The sequence below is a fragment of the Staurois parvus genome, unplaced genomic scaffold (genome assembly GCF_062004578.1).
Source record: "Staurois parvus isolate SC_StPar_1 unplaced genomic scaffold, SC_StPar_1.0 ptg000191l, whole genome shotgun sequence".
Lineage (NCBI taxonomy): Eukaryota > Metazoa > Chordata > Amphibia > Anura > Ranidae > Staurois > Staurois parvus.
This window is the reverse complement of record NW_028317987.1, coordinates 4,312,924-4,330,157: the sequence shown is the minus strand read 5'-3', so window position 1 is coordinate 4,330,157 and position 17,234 is coordinate 4,312,924. Positions and strand designations below refer to the sequence as shown.

At 47.7% G+C, this 17,234-nt stretch overlaps 1 protein-coding gene across 1 annotated transcript in view; it reads left to right on the top strand.

The window, feature by feature from the left end:
* LOC149461896 (uncharacterized) overlaps positions 1–17,234 on the top strand; it is a 116,768-nt gene that overhangs the window by 14,464 nt on the left and 85,070 nt on the right. The window contains exons 2-3 of the mRNA XM_089677737.1: positions 4,843–5,574; positions 7,479–7,631. Coding sequence (XP_089533863.1) covers positions 4,843–5,574; positions 7,479–7,631 — 885 coding nt within the window. The remainder of the gene's footprint in view (positions 1–4,842; positions 5,575–7,478; positions 7,632–17,234) is intronic.

Sequence of the window (17,234 nt, the reverse complement as noted above, 5' to 3'; positions counted from 1 at the left end):
CTACTACCATTATGTCCTGCAGAAACTGCTCTCCCCCTACTATCTGCTTGTGCAGCAACTGCTCTCCCCTTACTATATCCCTGTGCAGCAACTGCTCTCCCCCTACTATCTCCCCGTGCAGCAACTGCTCTCCCCCTACTATCTCCCTGTGCAGCAACTGCTCTCCCCCTACTATCTCCCCGTGCAGCAACTGCTCTCCCCCTACTATCTCCCCGTGCAGCAAGTGCTCTCCCCCTACTATCTCCCCGTGCAGCAACTGCTCTCCCCCTACTATCTCCCTGTGCAGCAAGTGCTCTCCCCCTACTATCTCCCCGTGCAGTAACTTAACTCCCCCCGCTGTCTCCCCATGCAGCAACTGCTCTCCTCCTCATCTCCCTATGCAGCAACTGAACTCCCCCCTACTATCTCCCCATATAATAACTGAATTCCCTCTACTATCTCCCCATGAAGTGACTGCTCTCCTCCTACTATCTCCCCATGCAGCAACTGCTCTTCCCCACTATCTCCCCGTGCAGCAACTGTTCTCCTACTATCTCCCCATGCAGCAACTGATCTCCCCCTATTATCTCCCTGTGCAGCAACTGCTCTCTTCCTACTATCTCCCCACTATGTCCCCGTGCAGCAACTGCACTCTTCATACTATCTCCCCATGCAGCAACTGAACTCCCCCTATGATCTCCCCATGCAGTAACTGAACTCCCCCCACTGTCTCCCCTTGCAGCAACTGCTCTCCTCCTCTTATCTCCCCATTCAGCAACTGCTCTCCCCCCACTATCTCCCCATACAGCAACTGCTCTCCCCCCGCTATCTACCCGTGCAGTAACTGCTCTCCTCCTATTATCTCCCCGTGCAGCAACTGCTCTCTTCCTACTATCTCCCCGTGCAGCAACTTCACTCTGCCTACTATCTCCCTGTGCAGCAAATACTCTCCCCCCACTATATCCCTGTGTGGCAGCTGCTGTCCCCCCACTGTCTCCCTGTGCAGCAAATCCACCTCTCACATGAGGTATCTCTGTCTTTGTAGTATTTTGATGGAGGTGGAAAGCCTGGCTTTTATTCATATTATGGTGATGGAGATGTTTAGGGTTTTTATTTCTCACTGTTTACTGTATGGCGATGGCAGGCTGCATCAACATGTATATGCTGCACACCCATTGGTTATAGTTATTTGTTATTCCCTCTAGTGTTCTCTAGAATTGTTACATCATATCTATTATTACAAAGATGTGTTATTTCTTGAGCTCCTCAGCTCCAACTATTGACCCCAATGAGGTGTTTCACTACTGCATATAATAAAATAACATTTATTAGGAGGAGGAAAAATTGTTTATACAGATTTTCTGGATGAATGATCATGAAAATGTTTTTTATAGTTAGATCTTCTAAGAAACCCAATCTTCTTCTAACACCCATCGGGGGCATTCTTACTTTTTACCACTTCTATTCCCCTCCTAATATTGTACAACCAATACAGTCCAGATAATTCTCTGCTAACCGTCTACAGAGACACCCACATGACCCCACCAATGAAAATGGAGGAGGACCAGAGTCACATGACTGAGAAGATACTAAACCTCACCCTGGAGATCATCTACCTGCTGACCGGAGAGGTGAGGAGGATTCTGGGAGGTCACATGACATCACTCTTATCTCTATTAATAAAACACAGACCTGACCGGAGAGGTGAGGAGGATTCTGGGATTCTAACATGATATTCCTATTGGTTCCTCAATACAGAGATTTCCTCTTCTGAAGTCAGGTGATCATATGACCATCACAGTGCCTCCATGTGACTCCCTAAACCCTGAGAGACACAACATGCAGAAGATTCTAGAAGTCACCAAGAAGATGATGGAGCTGCTGACAGGAGAGGTGAGCGGTGCCGGGAATTCTGGGACATTCTCCAGTAACAGACAAGGGATGTGTCTGGATGGTGACTGTATCATTGTGTGTGTCAGGTTCCTATAAGGTGTCAGGGTGTCACTGTCTATTTCTCCATGGAGGAGTGGGAGTATTTAGAAGGACACAAGGATCTCTACAAGGACGTCATGATGGACAATCAGCCGCCCCTCACATCACCGGGTAAGAGGAGACTTTATTGTAAAGGAGAGAGCAGTACGGAGGATCCACCTAGATCCCCCATCATCTGATAAACACATAGAAACAATGGATTCAGTCAGTGTGTGTGTTTCCTACAGATGGATCCAGTCATGGGAACCCACCAGAGAGATGTCCCCGTCCTCTGTATTCCCGGGATTCCACACAGGAAGGTCACACCATCCCTCACCATCATCAGGTAGATGATGACAATTATTGGTAGTTGTGATTTATACACAGCATGTTTGTTACAATGAATGTTTTATTATATCTTTCAGAGTGGAATCCTCGGGGATGAGAATATTGATGTTAAAGAAGAGTATAAAGAGGAGGATGAGGAGTATGGAGTGATGGAGGAGTTTTCAGAAGGACACAAGGATATGATGGAGCCACCTAATACCAGGAACCCACCAGAGAGATGTCCCCGTCCTCTGTATTCCCGGGATTCCACACAGGAAGGTCACACCATCCCTCACTGTTACAAGGTTGGTGGGGTGGAGAGCATGGACTTGGGACAATATATGGAATTTTTATGTGAGCTTATATTTTACAGGTGACCTCTTCTCTCATTTTCTTGGTTTAGAGTGAAGATCTGCTAGACATCAAAGTTGAGGTTAAAGAAGAAGAAGAAGAAGAGGCGTATGTGAGGGATGATCAGCAGTCTATGGAGGAGGATGGAATAACGGGGACATTTATAGAGGAGGACACTCCTACAGAGATCAGCACAGGTGGGTCATGAACACTAAATCCATTCCTCCACCCATACTGCTCACTGATTGGTCCAGAGTAGGGCGGGGACTGGGTGATATCAGCCTGTAATCCCCTGGTCACTTTCCTGAGCTGTGTTCCCCGTCCTGTATTCCTGGATTTCTCTCGGATAATCTTCCTTCTCTGTGCTGCAGACACAATTTATGTATCTAGACTGGATTTATGGAGGTTCTGGGGTTCAGCTGCCAGCATAATTCTGATTCATGAGTGTTACTTGACATAGACACCTGGGACATGTGATTTGGGTACTCTTCCCCATGCACGGGTCTAGTAAGATCTCTGAAAGAACATTTCTCCCAGGGTTCCTTGCTCTTTTATCTGCTGGCTGTGCCGGGTGGAGGGATATGTCTGTAGTGTCTCAGCCCCAAGTCGCTGAGTGCAGTCTCAGGAGATGGGAGGCAGCGGTGTGGGATCTCTGCAACTTGTCTACAGTAAACATTTAAGCTTCTAAAGATAACTGAATACCTATATTATGAGTCCTGACCGTTATACTGTATATTTTATATTGTACATTCCATAGTCCTGACCCCTGCACTATATACTCTATGTTGTACATTACATCCTCCTGACCCCTGCACTATATACTCTGTTGTACATTACATACTCCTGACCCCTGCACTATATACACTCTATGTTGTACATTACATACTCCTGACCCCTGCACTATATACTCTATGTTGTACATTACATACTCCTGACCCCTGCACTATATACTCTATGTTGTACATTACATACTCCTGACCCCTGCACTATATACTCTATGTTGTACATTACATACTCCTGACCCCTGCACTATATACTCTATGTTGTACATTACATACTCCTGACCCCTGCACTATATACTCTATGTTGTACATTACATACTCCTGAGCCCTGCACTATATACTCTGTTGTGCATTACATACTTCTGACCCCTGCACTATATACTCTATGTTGTGCATTACATACTCCTGTCCCCTGCACTATATACTCTATGTTGTACATTACATACTCCTGACCCCTGCACTATATACTCTATGTTGTACATTACATACTCCTGACCCCTGCACTAGATACTCTATGTTGTACATTACATACTCCTGACCCCTGCACTATATACTCCATGTTGTACATTACATTCTCCTGACCCCTGCACTATATACTCTATGTTGTACATTCCATACTCCTGACCCCTGCACTATATACTCTATGTTGTACATTACATACTCCTGACCCCTGCACTATATACTCTATGTTGTACATTACATACTCCTGACCCTTGCACTATATACTCTATGTTGTACATTACATACTCCTGACCCCTGCACTATATACTCTATGTTGTACATTCCATACTCCTGACTTCTGCTGTCCCCCTCCCCCCACTGTTATATATACACATAATATGGATTCTCCTTTGTTCCCCCCATTTCCTCCCAGCTGGACATTTTAAATCAGATGATGTGATTGGAGCACAGACTTTTACATGGTGATAATAATGTGATAACATCCTCCAACTTTGGACCCTTAAACAGAAAGTGATAATGAGGGAGGAGTCAATACCCCAATGATGGTGGTCTTCAGGATCAGTCCAGTCTTCATCTTGGTTGTTCTCCCCCATCCTCACTCTCTGACCTCTGGTGGGGCTCAGCCTCGCTGTTCTTCATGACTAAATCATGGAGTAAATAAGAAAGTGCAGTACTTCTTGTGTTGGGAAGATGGCGATGAGTGATAGAGGGGGTGGGGACCCTCGTCCTATAATCCCCTCATCACTGTCCCTCCTATAAAAGACCGTTCTGGTTGTTTCCTCACTCTCTGACTAAGGTCCATGAATAAAGAAATGACCTGGTAGGAGATCAAAGGAGCCATTTCCTAGTTCCCTTGAGGGTGGAATTGTAAGCTCCTCAAAGACCAAGCTGCCTGATGTGGGCGGAGTCCTGGTTTGGGGGAACCAATCAGCTCCTGTCTAGTAATCCTCTTTGTCTTTGTATTTTAGTCCATGGCCGGGAGATGAGGAAAACCTCTGAGGATTGTCTCACTTTGTCTCCAGACTGGAAAGTAGAAGATGAGGACATCACACAGTATAGTCCAGGAGAAAACCCGGCTCCCTCCAATGTCCATCCGGCACCACCCAGTGTAGATGGACCATCGGATTCCTCGTATCCTGAGGAACCTCAGACTGTGCGGGACCGGGCCGGCCTTCCAACAGGGAAGAGATTCTACTGTATTGAGTGCGGGAAGAGGTTCTGTTCTACATACCATCTTAATGTGCATAAAAGATCTCACACGGGGGAGAAGCCGTATTCCTGTCCTGACTGCGGGAAATGTTTTTCACAGAAGTCCCATCTTTACACACATCAGAGATCTCACACTGGGGAGAAGCCGTATTCCTGTCTTGAGTGCGGGAAAAAATTTTCACAGAAGTCCCATATTTACATACATCAAAGATCTCACACGGGGGAGAAGCCATATTCTTGTCCTGAGTGTGGGAAAAGTTTTTCAGATAAATCCAGTCTTTACAGACATCAGAGATCTCACACGGGAGAGAAGCCGTATTCCTGTCCCGAGTGCGGGAAATGTTTTTTACAGAAGTCCAATCTTTCCAGCCATCAGAGATCTCATGCGAGGGAAGAAGCCACTTCCCTATCCTTAGTGAGGGAAATGTTCCTCACTGAAGTCCTGTCTTCCTGTACATCAGGGGTCCCACACAACCCTGGATGTGTATTAGTGCCTTGAGTGCGGGAAATGTCTTCTAGATGAATGTTGTTGGACATCCCAGCTCTCATGTGGAGAATAAGCACACCCTGATATACACCTCAGATATACTCCATGGCTGATCTTCATCATGGAAGAAACAGTTGATAAGGAGATCAGAGGCCCCCAAAGACATGGATGATGTGTGGGATGGGGTTGGCCATTGATAGCAGGAGAAGAATAAAAATGGAGTCATGACCTGTGATTGGATGAGTACATTTTGTGGTGGGAGATTTCATAAACACTTAGAGATCTATTTAAAAAAAAAAGATTTAGTTGAACGAATGTGACTGGCATTCGCCCAGCTGGGTTGAATATTGGCCGTGTTTTATTTCATACTCTGAATTTCTTGGCTCCATCTAGTGGCTATAATGCAGTATTGCACTACTTTTACTGATTGAGGTATTTCATTTGAATAATACCTCCTTATGGTCACTAGATGGAGCTGACGGTCATAGGAAATCAATGTGTTAAATATTAATTTTTATCATATTCGTCCAATGAATTTTCTTTCAGCAGACCCCTTCATTTCCTTCTTCAGGCATGGATTCATACTAGCAGCACATGCCAAATAGGCCACAACATGCTATTATCAGACCACCCATTATTTGTCTCAATCTTCCTAGGCCGGGTATCCATCCAAATACCCCGTCCCACCCATTACCAGGAACATCCTGTTTAATTCCTGAGGACAAGTCATGTAAAGCCTTTATGTGTGATTGTATAGAGGTGTCATGATCACTTACATTCCGTCACAATGTTCCCAACCATGATCATTGTTAAGCAGTAAATCATCTATAGTCACTGGATTCTGAAGAACAGCTTTACGGGTTCCTTGGAGGTGGAGTAACAGTTCCTGCAAAGCCATAGAAGTACGATTCAGACTTTTATCCAGACTACATACAATAGATCCAACTAATCTAGTGTATTCAGCTGTGGAAAGCAGTGTAATGTCTGATATACAATCTTCTGATACAATCTCGGTCCTCCTTCTTGATCTTAGATCCTTCTCCATAGCTTTAGGATGCTCAGGCAATATCATACTCAGACGGCTCCAAGTACAAGGCCCTCCAGTAATATTCCTGGAATATATGAATATGTGGGATTTCCACAAGAAAACAACCATCCTAAAGGTAGTGTGACCTGCTGACTGTGGCTGGGCTGTGATAGAACATGATGACAGGTCATTGGGTTATGTACTGAACTACATGTTCTATTAGACGTACAGAAAATCCTGTCCTGAGGAGATCGGGTTGTGTGATGTGGGCCATATGGAAATCTGAGATCCCAACACCGGGGAATCTCTTCAGAATCACATGTCATATTGTAACACATCTCCTGGGGAAACATTCAACGTTTTCATACCAGTCATATATTCCAGCCTTTATATGGACCTGGACAGTTCTGACAGTCCTCATACAATGACATAGATGGTCCATCATCCATTCTTACATCAGTATCATTAGTCATTACTCTGAAAATGTCCAACAAAACTGAGGTTGGGGTGGGAATGGCCATCAAACATGTAGTTAAATGATCGGCAGCATATCTGACAGATGGAAATTGGGAACATTCATCACTCTCCTTGCCATATAAACCCAGACATTCTCTGGTTGATTTAACAGTTTACATGGATGTGTGTTGGGGCAAGGGTCAGTCTTTTGGGGCTGCGGGCAAATGTACATCAAGTCCTGCGGGTGATAATAACGTACTAATCACCCAAATCAGAGAAACACAATCACTGTAAGACAACCTATTAAAAGGAAGATTTTCCAAGAGGTTTATGGATGCAAAAGTATGGACATCCTGATTAGTCTCAGTCCGTCTGTCTTCTAGTGGAACTATATCATCTACTTCTCTCTCTAACACATCTGCTTCAGGGTGTTCGACACCTTCTTCACCCTCTTTCAACACCTCAGGTGGAAGAGAGTCCAGGACTTTCTTTATCCTTGACACATGGATCCAGGCCTGAGAATCCACAGTCAGAACTGCTGTACGGGTCACGGCTGTTATCACTGTGGGCTCCCCATAAGGTGGGTCCAGGACCTTGTTCTTATGTAGGGCTTTAACAACCACATGGTCTCCAGGCTTTAAAGGATGTGTTGGTTCCTGTGAGGAAAGCGGAAAAGAAAGAGATACATCACCGTAGATGCCATTCAAAAGCCTTATACGATTCATCACATATGTTTCTTGGATCAGCTCTAATTCTCCAGGTATAATCACCAGCAGACCTTTGGTCCATGGGGTAGGAAATGGTCTGACCATTAAAATTTCAGAAGGTGACAATTTAGTTGTTTTGTTTGGTGTCATCCTGATTTCAGCCAACACTGCGGGCAGATAAGTCTCCCACTTAACAAATGTACCTCCAGTAGCTTTCCTCAACTTCTCCTTAATCATCCTGTTCATCCTCTCTACCATTCCTGAACTCTGTGGGTGATAAGGGATGTGAAATTTCCATTGAATAACCATTAATTTGGCTACCTGTTGAGTCACTTTGGATGTGAATGATGGGCCCTTGTCTGAATCACCAGAGGGCATCTCCATCTTGAGATAATTTCCTTGCACAACATTTTGGCCACAGTGGACGCATCCTCTTTGTTAGTGATAAAAACCTCCGGCCATTTTGAAAATGTATCCACTATAACCAGCAGATACTTACCTCTCTTGTTAGGCATGTGTGTAAAATCAGTCTGTAATTCCTCAAAAGGACCCTGTGGTGGAGGAAGATAGTCATGTTGGCCATACTGTTGTCCTGTATTATTGTTCCTCAAACAAATAACACACCTAACTGATCTTGCACCCGTTGTGACAAATTCTGTATACAAAATGCTTTTTCATTTCCTGCAAAGTCCTCTGCCATCCTCTGTGCCCTATGCCATGAAACTGTGCTATAAGCACCGGTGCACTGTGCTGAGGTATCCCTATGATCCCCTCTTTGGACATCAGACCGTTCTGGTCCAATGTCATACCTTTGTCTTTCCAGTATTGAATAACCTCTTTTGTGGCTGTGCACTTTGAGTAACTGTTGTTCCGGGAGCATGGGCGGCTCTAACATAGTCAAAACAAGGCTGGCAGACTCCTGTGAAGACTGCAAAGCAGCTTCCTTGGCCGTACGGTCAGCCAATGCATTACCCAGAGCTATGGGGTCATGTGAAGACGTGTGGGCTTTGCACTGCCAAATCTTGCCAAAATCCTGCACTACACCAAATGTGTACTTGGAATCTGTGTAAATGTTAACATCTTTCCTTCAAATAATTCACAGACACAGGTCAGGGCTATGAGTTCTGCAGTCTGTGCTGAGATAAGGCAGGGCTTTGCTTCCCATACCTTATCTGGGAATTGAACGACCGCATAACCTGCCAAGTAGACATTGTCATTAGGTCTTGTGCATGAACCATCTACAAAGATATCAACATTCCCTTCTACTGGCTCTTCCAAAATGTCGGCTCTGGGAGTAATGTCTTCATGTATAACTGGAACACAATCATGTTCCTCGGGAGGAATGTCAGATTCTGACTTCAAACCAAGCATGCCATTTAAAACAGCAATTGGCCCTGAACTTGGAGAGGAGTATTTAATAGATACATGAACAGTGGAAGTGAGAATGACCTCATACACACTGGCTCTTTGGGCTGTCATGTGTTGTGTGGGAAGATTCTTCAGAATTTGTAATACGTGATGTGTGGTATGTAACACGGTGTTATGTCCCAATGTCATAGCCATAGATGCCTCCACTCCCATTTTCTATGCCTGCATAACTGTCAGGGCTCCCAGGTATGACCAGAGGTGTGTGGCTGACGCAGGGAAACGCAGACTTCAGATATGTTATAAACAATATAATTTATTAACACTAACAGTACAAACATAAACGCAGTGCAATACTAAAACATAATACAGTGCAAACAAACCAAACCAAACCACCCACAGATAACAGTACATACAAGCAAGCGTCGTCAGGCAGGCCGGGTCAATATCAATTGGGCAGGTAGGTACAGGGGGAGCAAGCGGAGAATGGTCGGGGTCACAGGCCAGGTTCAGCAGGTAGCAAGCAGCGTAATACAGAGGGTCAGGCAGAGGGATGGTCAGGGTCACAAGCCAGGGATCAGAACAGGTAGCAAGCAGCGTAGTACAGAGGGTCAGACAGAGGGATGGTCAGGGTCACAAGCCAGGATCAGAGCAGGAGAAGTCAGCAAAGGAACAGAAACAGGATGCAGGACAGATACAGGGCCCAGGACAAACACAACACCAAGGCAGAGTCTGCAAGTCTGGCCATCCCTTAAATACACCAGTATCATCAGTTCCAGGTGTTAGCTGGCTGAAAGGTTGAGTCTCTGATTGCTGGGAGCACCCGCTGGCCAGCCCTGGTACTGCAGATCAAAAGGCAGGTGAGTCCCACCATTGCTGGCCAGTCCATTCCTAACAGTACCCCCCCCTCAAGGAGCGGCCTCAGGACGCTCCAAACAGTCCTAGCTGGGCAAAATGTTCCACCGCCCGGGTCTGGCAACTGGCGGGATATCAAAGACTGGCACACCGGGCAGGACTCCGGGCAGCGGCACACCGGGCTGGACTCCGGGCAGAGGCACATCGAGCAGAGGCACACCGGGCAGAGGCACACCGGTCAGAGGCACATCGGGCAGGACTCCGGGCAGAGGCCCATCGGGCAGAGGCACATCGGGCAGGACTCCGGGCAGAGGCACATCGGGCAGGACTCCGGGCAGAGGCACATCGGGCAGGACTCCGGGCAGAGGCACATCGGGCAGGACTCCGGGCAGAGGCACATCGGGCAGGACTCCGGGCAGAGGCACATCGGGCAGGACTCTGGGCAGAGGCACATCGGATTACCAGGCGAAGCAGCAGGCACCGGGCCCCCGGGCGGGGCGGCAGGCACCGGGCCCCCGGGCGGGGCGGCAGGCACCGGGCCCCCGGGCGGAGCGGCAGGCACCGGGCCCCCGGGCGGAGCGGCAGGCACCGGGCCCCCGGGCGGGGCGACAGGCACCGGGCCCCCGGGCGGGGCGACAGGCACCGGGCCCCCGGGCGGAGCAGCAGGCACCGGGCCCCCGGGCGGAGCAGCAGGCACCGGGCCCCCGGGCGGAGCAGCAGGCACCGGGCCCCCGGGCGGAGCAGCAGGCACCGGGCCCCCAGGCGGGGCGACAGGTACCGGGCCCCCAGGCGGGGCGACAGGCATCGTGCCCCCAGGCGGGGCGACAGGCATCGTGCCCCCAGGCGGAGTGGCGGGCGCCGGACCCCCAGGCGGAGCGACAGGTCTCGGGCCCTCAGGCGGAGCGGCGGGCGCCGGACCCCCAGGTGGAGCGACAGGTCTCGGACCCTCAGGCGGAGCGGCGGGCGCCGGATCAGGTACCGGATCATCTGGATCAACAGCGGGCATCGAGTCAACTGGCCTAATAGGATCGTCAGGCTGGATCAGTTCATCATGCTGGGTAGAGGCATTAGGCCGAGTAGAGGCTTCAGGCCGAGTAGAGGCTTCAGGCCGAGTAGAGGCTTTAGGCTGAAGAGAGGCATCAGGCCGAGTACAGGCATCAGGCCGAGTACAGGCATCAGGCCGCGTAGAGGCTTCAGGCTGAGGAGAGGCTTCAGGCCGCGTAGAGGCTTCAGGCCGAGTAGAGGCATCAGGCCGAGTAGAGGCATCAGGCCGAGTACAGGCATCAGGCCGAGTACAGGCATCAGGCCGAGTAGAGGCATCAGGCCGAGTAGAGGCATCAGGCCGAGTAGAGGCTTCAGGCTGAGGAGAGGCTTCAGGCTGAGGAGAGGCTTCAGGCCGCGTAGAGGCTTCAGGCCGAGTAGAGGCATCAGGCTGCGTACAGGCATCAGTCTGAACCACGGAAGGCAGGCTCACCGGTTTGGATACTGGCAGGATGGTATTGGTTGGAAAGAATTTTCGCTTTTTTCTGGTTTTAACTACTGGAGCACTGCAAGTAAACGCAGGTCTGCAAACGAATGGAGCAGCTGGAGACAGAGAAGAACTGGAGGATGGAACAGGAGAGGGAGCGGTTGCTACAGAGGGCTTTTTTACAGGGTTAAAGGCAGGATAGGTGCAGCGAGTGGGAACAGGGGACTGACATGCGGTAGATAGCCAAGTATACTGGGCTGTAACTGGAGGAGCTGGTGGGAATACAGGAGTAGAGTTAGAAGCAGGACTGGGTCTTTGTAAGCTGACTGAGGCTGGGTGCAACAAGTCTGTCCATGTCTGCAGTATGGGTTGAACAAAGCTGAGCTTACACAAAGCCTGTCTGACCAATGACTGCACTGCGTTTATACAATCTCTTAGTGTCTGTGGTGAACATGTGGAATAACGCTCCAGAAAGTAACCCCCATCATCCTCTAATAACCACACCAGGGACTCTACCTGGTCTGCACTAAATGGTGGCAAAAATTCATCCCTGCATTCGGGGGAACCAGATGAAACCAACTCTGCACAAACCTCAATCAATGGCTGCACCTCAGAGAACTCTGTGCCCTGATCTACTAGAACATGAGCGAGCCGTATACATTCTAGCAGTTCATCCCGGGTATACTCCTTCAGAGTTTGATAAGCATACTCTCTGTCATCAAACACTAGCAGATATAAATACTCAACCTCATAAAGATCCATCCTTCCCATCAACAAGCCAAGATGGCTTCCCTGTGCAGCCACTTCTGGTCAGGATTGGCCTTGGTGTAATGTCAGGGCTCCCAGGTATGACCAGAGATGTGTGACTGACGCAGGGAAACGCAGGCTTCAGATATGTTATAAACAATATAATTTATTAACACTAACAGTACAAACATAAACGCAGTGCAATACTAAACATAATACAGTGCAAACAAACCAAACCAAACCACCCACAGATAACAGTACATACAAGCAAGCGTCGTCAGGCAGGCCGGGTCAATATCAATTGGGCAGGTAGGTACAGGGGGAGCAAGCGGAGAATGGTCGGGGTCACAGGCCAGGTTCAGCAGGTAGCAAGCAGCATAGTACAGAGGGTCAGGCAGAGGGATGGTCCGGGTCACAAGCCAGGGATCAGAACAGGTAGCAAGCAGCGTAGTACAGAGGGTCAGACAGAGGGATGGTCAGGGTCACAAGCCAGGATCAGAGCAGGAGAAGTCAGCAAAGGAACAGAAACAGGATGCAGGACAGATACAGGGCCCAGGACAAACACAACACCAAGGCAGAGTCTGCAAGTCTGGCCATCCCTTAAATACACCAGTATCATCAGTTCCAGGTGTTAGCTGGCTGAAAGGTTGAGTCTCTGATTGCTGGGAGCACCCGCTGGCCAGCCCTGGTACTGCAGATCAAAAGGCAGGTGAGTCCCACCATTGCTGGCCAGTCCATTCCTAACAATAACTGCCTGTATATACAGGTGAAACTCGAAAAATTAGAATATGGTGCAAAAGTTCATTTATTTCAGTGCAGCAACTTAAAAGGTGAAACTAATATATGAGTCTCATTACATGCAAAGCAAGATAGTTCAAGCCGTGATTTGTCATCATTGTGATGATTATGGCTTACAGCTCATGAAAACCCCAAATCCACAATCTCAGAAAATGAGAATCTTGTGAAAAGGTGGAATAATCTCGGCTCAAAGTGTCCCACTCTAATCAGCTCATTCAGCCATAACACCTGCAAAGGGTTCCTGAGCCTTTAAATGGTCTCTCAGTCTGGTTCAGTAGGAATCACAATCATGGGAAAGACTGCTGACCTGACACCATCACTGACACCCTCCATAAGGAGGGAAAGCCTCAAAAGTTAATTGCAGAAGAAGTTGGATGTTCCCAAAGTGCTGTATCAAAGCACATTAATAGAAAGTTATGTGGAAGGGAAAAGTGTGGAAGAAAAAGGTGCACAAGCAGCAGGGATGACCGCAGCCTGGAGAGGATTGTCAGGAAAAGGCCATTCAAAAGTGTTGGGGACTTTCACAAGGAGTGGACTGAGGCTGGAGTCAGTGCATCAAGAGCCACCACACACAGACAGATCCTGGACATGGGCTTCAAATGTCGTATTCCTCTTGTCAAGCTGCTCCTGAACAGCAAACAATGTCAGAAGCTTCTTACCTGGGCTAAGGAAAAACAGACTTGGTCTGTTGCTCAGTGGCCCAAAGTCCTATTTTCTGATGAGAGGAACTTTTGCATCTCATTTGGAAACCAAGGACCCCGAGTATGGAGGAAGAATGGAAAGGCACAAGGACCCCAATTGTATGGAGGAAGAATGGAAAGGCACAAGGACCCCGAGTATGGAGGAAGAATGGAGAGGCACAAGGACCCCGAGTATGGAGGAAGAATGGAGAGGCACAAGGACCCCGAGTATGGAGGAAGAATGGAGAGGACCAAGGACCCACGAGTATGGAGGAAGAATGGAGAGGCCCAAGGACTCCGAGTATGGAGGAAGAATGGAGAGGCCCAAGGACCCCGAGTATGGAGGAAGAATGGAGAGGCACAAGGACCCCCAGTATGGAGGAAGAATGGAGAGGCACAAGGACCCCGAGTATGGAGGAAGAATGGAGAGGCCCAAGGACCCAGAGTATGGAGGAAGAATGGAGAGGCACAAGGACCCAGAGTATGGAGGAAGAGTGGAGAGGCCCAAGGACCCCGAGTATGGAGGAAGAATGGAGAGGCCCAAGGACCCCGAGTATGGAGGAAGAATGGAGAGGCACACACTGCAAGATGCTTGAAGTCCAGAGTGAAGTTTCCACAGTCTGTGTTGATTTGGGGAGCCATGTCATCTGCTGGTGTTGGTCCACTGTGCTTCATTAAGTCCAGGGTCAACGCAGCCATCTACCAGGAGATTTTGGAGCACTTCATGCTTCCTTCCGCAGACGAGCTTTATGGGGATGCTGACTTCATTTTCCAGCAGGACTTGGCACCGCCCACACTGCCAAAAGCACCAAAACCTGGTTCAATGACCGTGGGATTACTGTGCTTGATTGGCCAGCAAACTCACCTGACCTGAACCCCATAGAGAATCTATGGGGCATTGCCAAGAGAAAGATGAGAGGCATGAGACTGAACAATGCAGAAGAGCTGAAGGCCGCTATTGAAGCATCCTGGTCTTCCATAACACCTCAGCAGTGCCACAGGCTGATAGCTTCCATGCCACGCCGCATTGAGGCAGTAATTGCTGCAAAAGGGGCCCAAACCAAGTACTGAGTACATATGCAGCTTCTACTTTTCAGAGGTCGGATATTGTTCTATGTACAATCCGTGTTTTATTGATTGCATGGAATATTCTCATTTTCTGAGATTGTGGATTTGGGGTTTTCATGAGCTGTAAGCCATAATCATCACAATGATGACAAATCACGGCTTGAACTATCTTGCTTTGCATGTAATGAGTCTATCTCATGTATTAGTTTCACCTTTTAAGTTGTATTATTGAAATAAATGAACTTTTGCACAATATTCTAATTTTTCGAGTTTCACCTGTATATATAATTCCTAACTCTGGTGTTGTCAGATTTCATCCTGCCTCTTCTTTCCAGACCTTCTTAAATCTTTTTAGGAACTCCATAATTGATTCCCTACTGCTCTGCTTACAAGCAACTACTGTAGCTAGTGACTGTTAATTTCTGCAATTAACTCCTTCCACATCTGTTTCTGTCCTACGGCAATTCTCCACTTATAGTCCACAGTCAGTCCAAATGGCTCATGAAGCATGGTGGTCCAATCCCAACCTGATTCCATATCATATCCCAAAATTCCATCGATGATTATCCTCATGTCCTGTTGTGAACATTGTTGCCCCTGCATTGCTCTTTTCAAGTAGTTAATGGCAGCAGTGGGGTTTTCCGAGGATCAGGACAACCCTTTATAATTCCATTAACGTCATTCATTACCATTGGCTTTATCACAATGTCATTTCCCACAATGATGGAAGGGTAAGCTTGGGTGGCTCCCTCGTCTTCAGCGTCTTTTCTGGACCTCAAATAATACTTACTGAGTTCTTCTGAATTATCCTGCTCCTGCTGACTCACCTCTCCTGTTGAATCTTCTGACTCCTCACTTGCTGCGTCCCTCTCCTGTACTGTCTGCTCTTTTACCATTGATGTCTGTCCTCCTGATTTCATTGCCTTGCTTACTACTTTGCCTTTTTTATTTTCCTCCTTCTTGGTCCTGGGTGTCAGAGCAGTCACAGTTTGCTGCATCTGGTCTAATGTCCTTCCCAATGTAACTTTTGTTTCTTTCCACTCTTTATTCATTTCACGCATTGATACACTTGAACCTGACTCTTCTTCCGAAGAACCTTCCCCATCACCACCGATCACTGCCAAACAGCCTCCTTCATCGGTGGGAGACTCTTGGGGCAGAATGTAATGCATGTCTCCTCCTATTATGTGACAACAAATAATCCTCATCCTTAGGGAGCTGAGGATACAGCTGAGTATAATCAGGAAGCGCAGTGTCAGGCGACAAGTGCCATAAATAGCGTTGGCACTATATAAATCCTGTATAATAATAATAGTCTGTTTAGTTACTGGGGCAGAAGGGAACCAGGGATTGGTTTCAGGCATTTATATCCTGGGGCATACTTCAACCAATTCAATGCTCCCCCTCTCATATATAGGGAAAGGCAGTTTTGTCCCCTAAATATATCCCCTTTATCATATCCATGTGAATATCATCATCATTGTCCCCATCTCTGGGAAAAGGACTGGCACTCCCCATGGTTGAACTCCACCCCACCAGGCTGTCCACCCATTGGACAACATAAAAATCCAAACTGACACTCAGGCAACATACTCTTTACATGTCTCATTAGCTGGTAGTTGGGATTTTTCTAGAGATGATCCATCTTCCTTAGTAAATTTCTTTAAGTTTTCTTCCTCTGAATACTTTACACGGTGGCTCCGGAGGGTCTGGGTACTTCCCCTTACCTTGGGAGTTTCCCATCATCACTGCAAAGCAAAGATGCGATATTACAGTGAAGGAAATAAGTATTTGATCCCCTGCTGATTTTTAATGTTTGCCCACTCACAAAGAAATGATCAGTCTAAAAATCGAATGTTCGGTGTATTGTAACACTGAGGGACAGAATTTCAACAACAAATTCAGCAGAAATGCGTCTAACAAATGATGACTGATTTGAATGTTCATGAGGGAAATAAGTATTTGATCCCCTTCACAAAATATGACTTACTACTTGGTGGCAAATCCCTTGTTGGCAATCACAGAGGTCAGACGTTTCCTGTAGTTGGCCACCAGGTTCGCACACATGTCAGGAGGGATTTTGGCCCACTCCTCTTGGCAGATCCTCTCCAAGTCATTAAGGTTTGGTGGCTGACATTTGGCAACTCAAAATTCCAGCTCCCTCCACAGATTTTCAATCGGATGAAGGTGTGGAGACTGGCTAGGCCACTCCAGGACCTTAATGTGCTTCTTCTTGAGCCGCTCCTTTGTTGCCTTGGCCGTGTGTTTTGGGTCATTGTCATGCTGGAACACCCATCCATGACCCATTTTCAATGCCTTGGCTGAGGGAAGAAGGTTCTCACCCAAGATTTGATGGTACATTGCCCCATCCATCGTCCCTTTGATGCGGTGCAGTTGTCCTGTCCCCTTAGCAGAAAAACACCCCCAAAGCAGAATGTTTCCACCACGTTTCACAGTTGGGATGGTGTTCTTGGGGTCATAGGCAGCATTCCTTC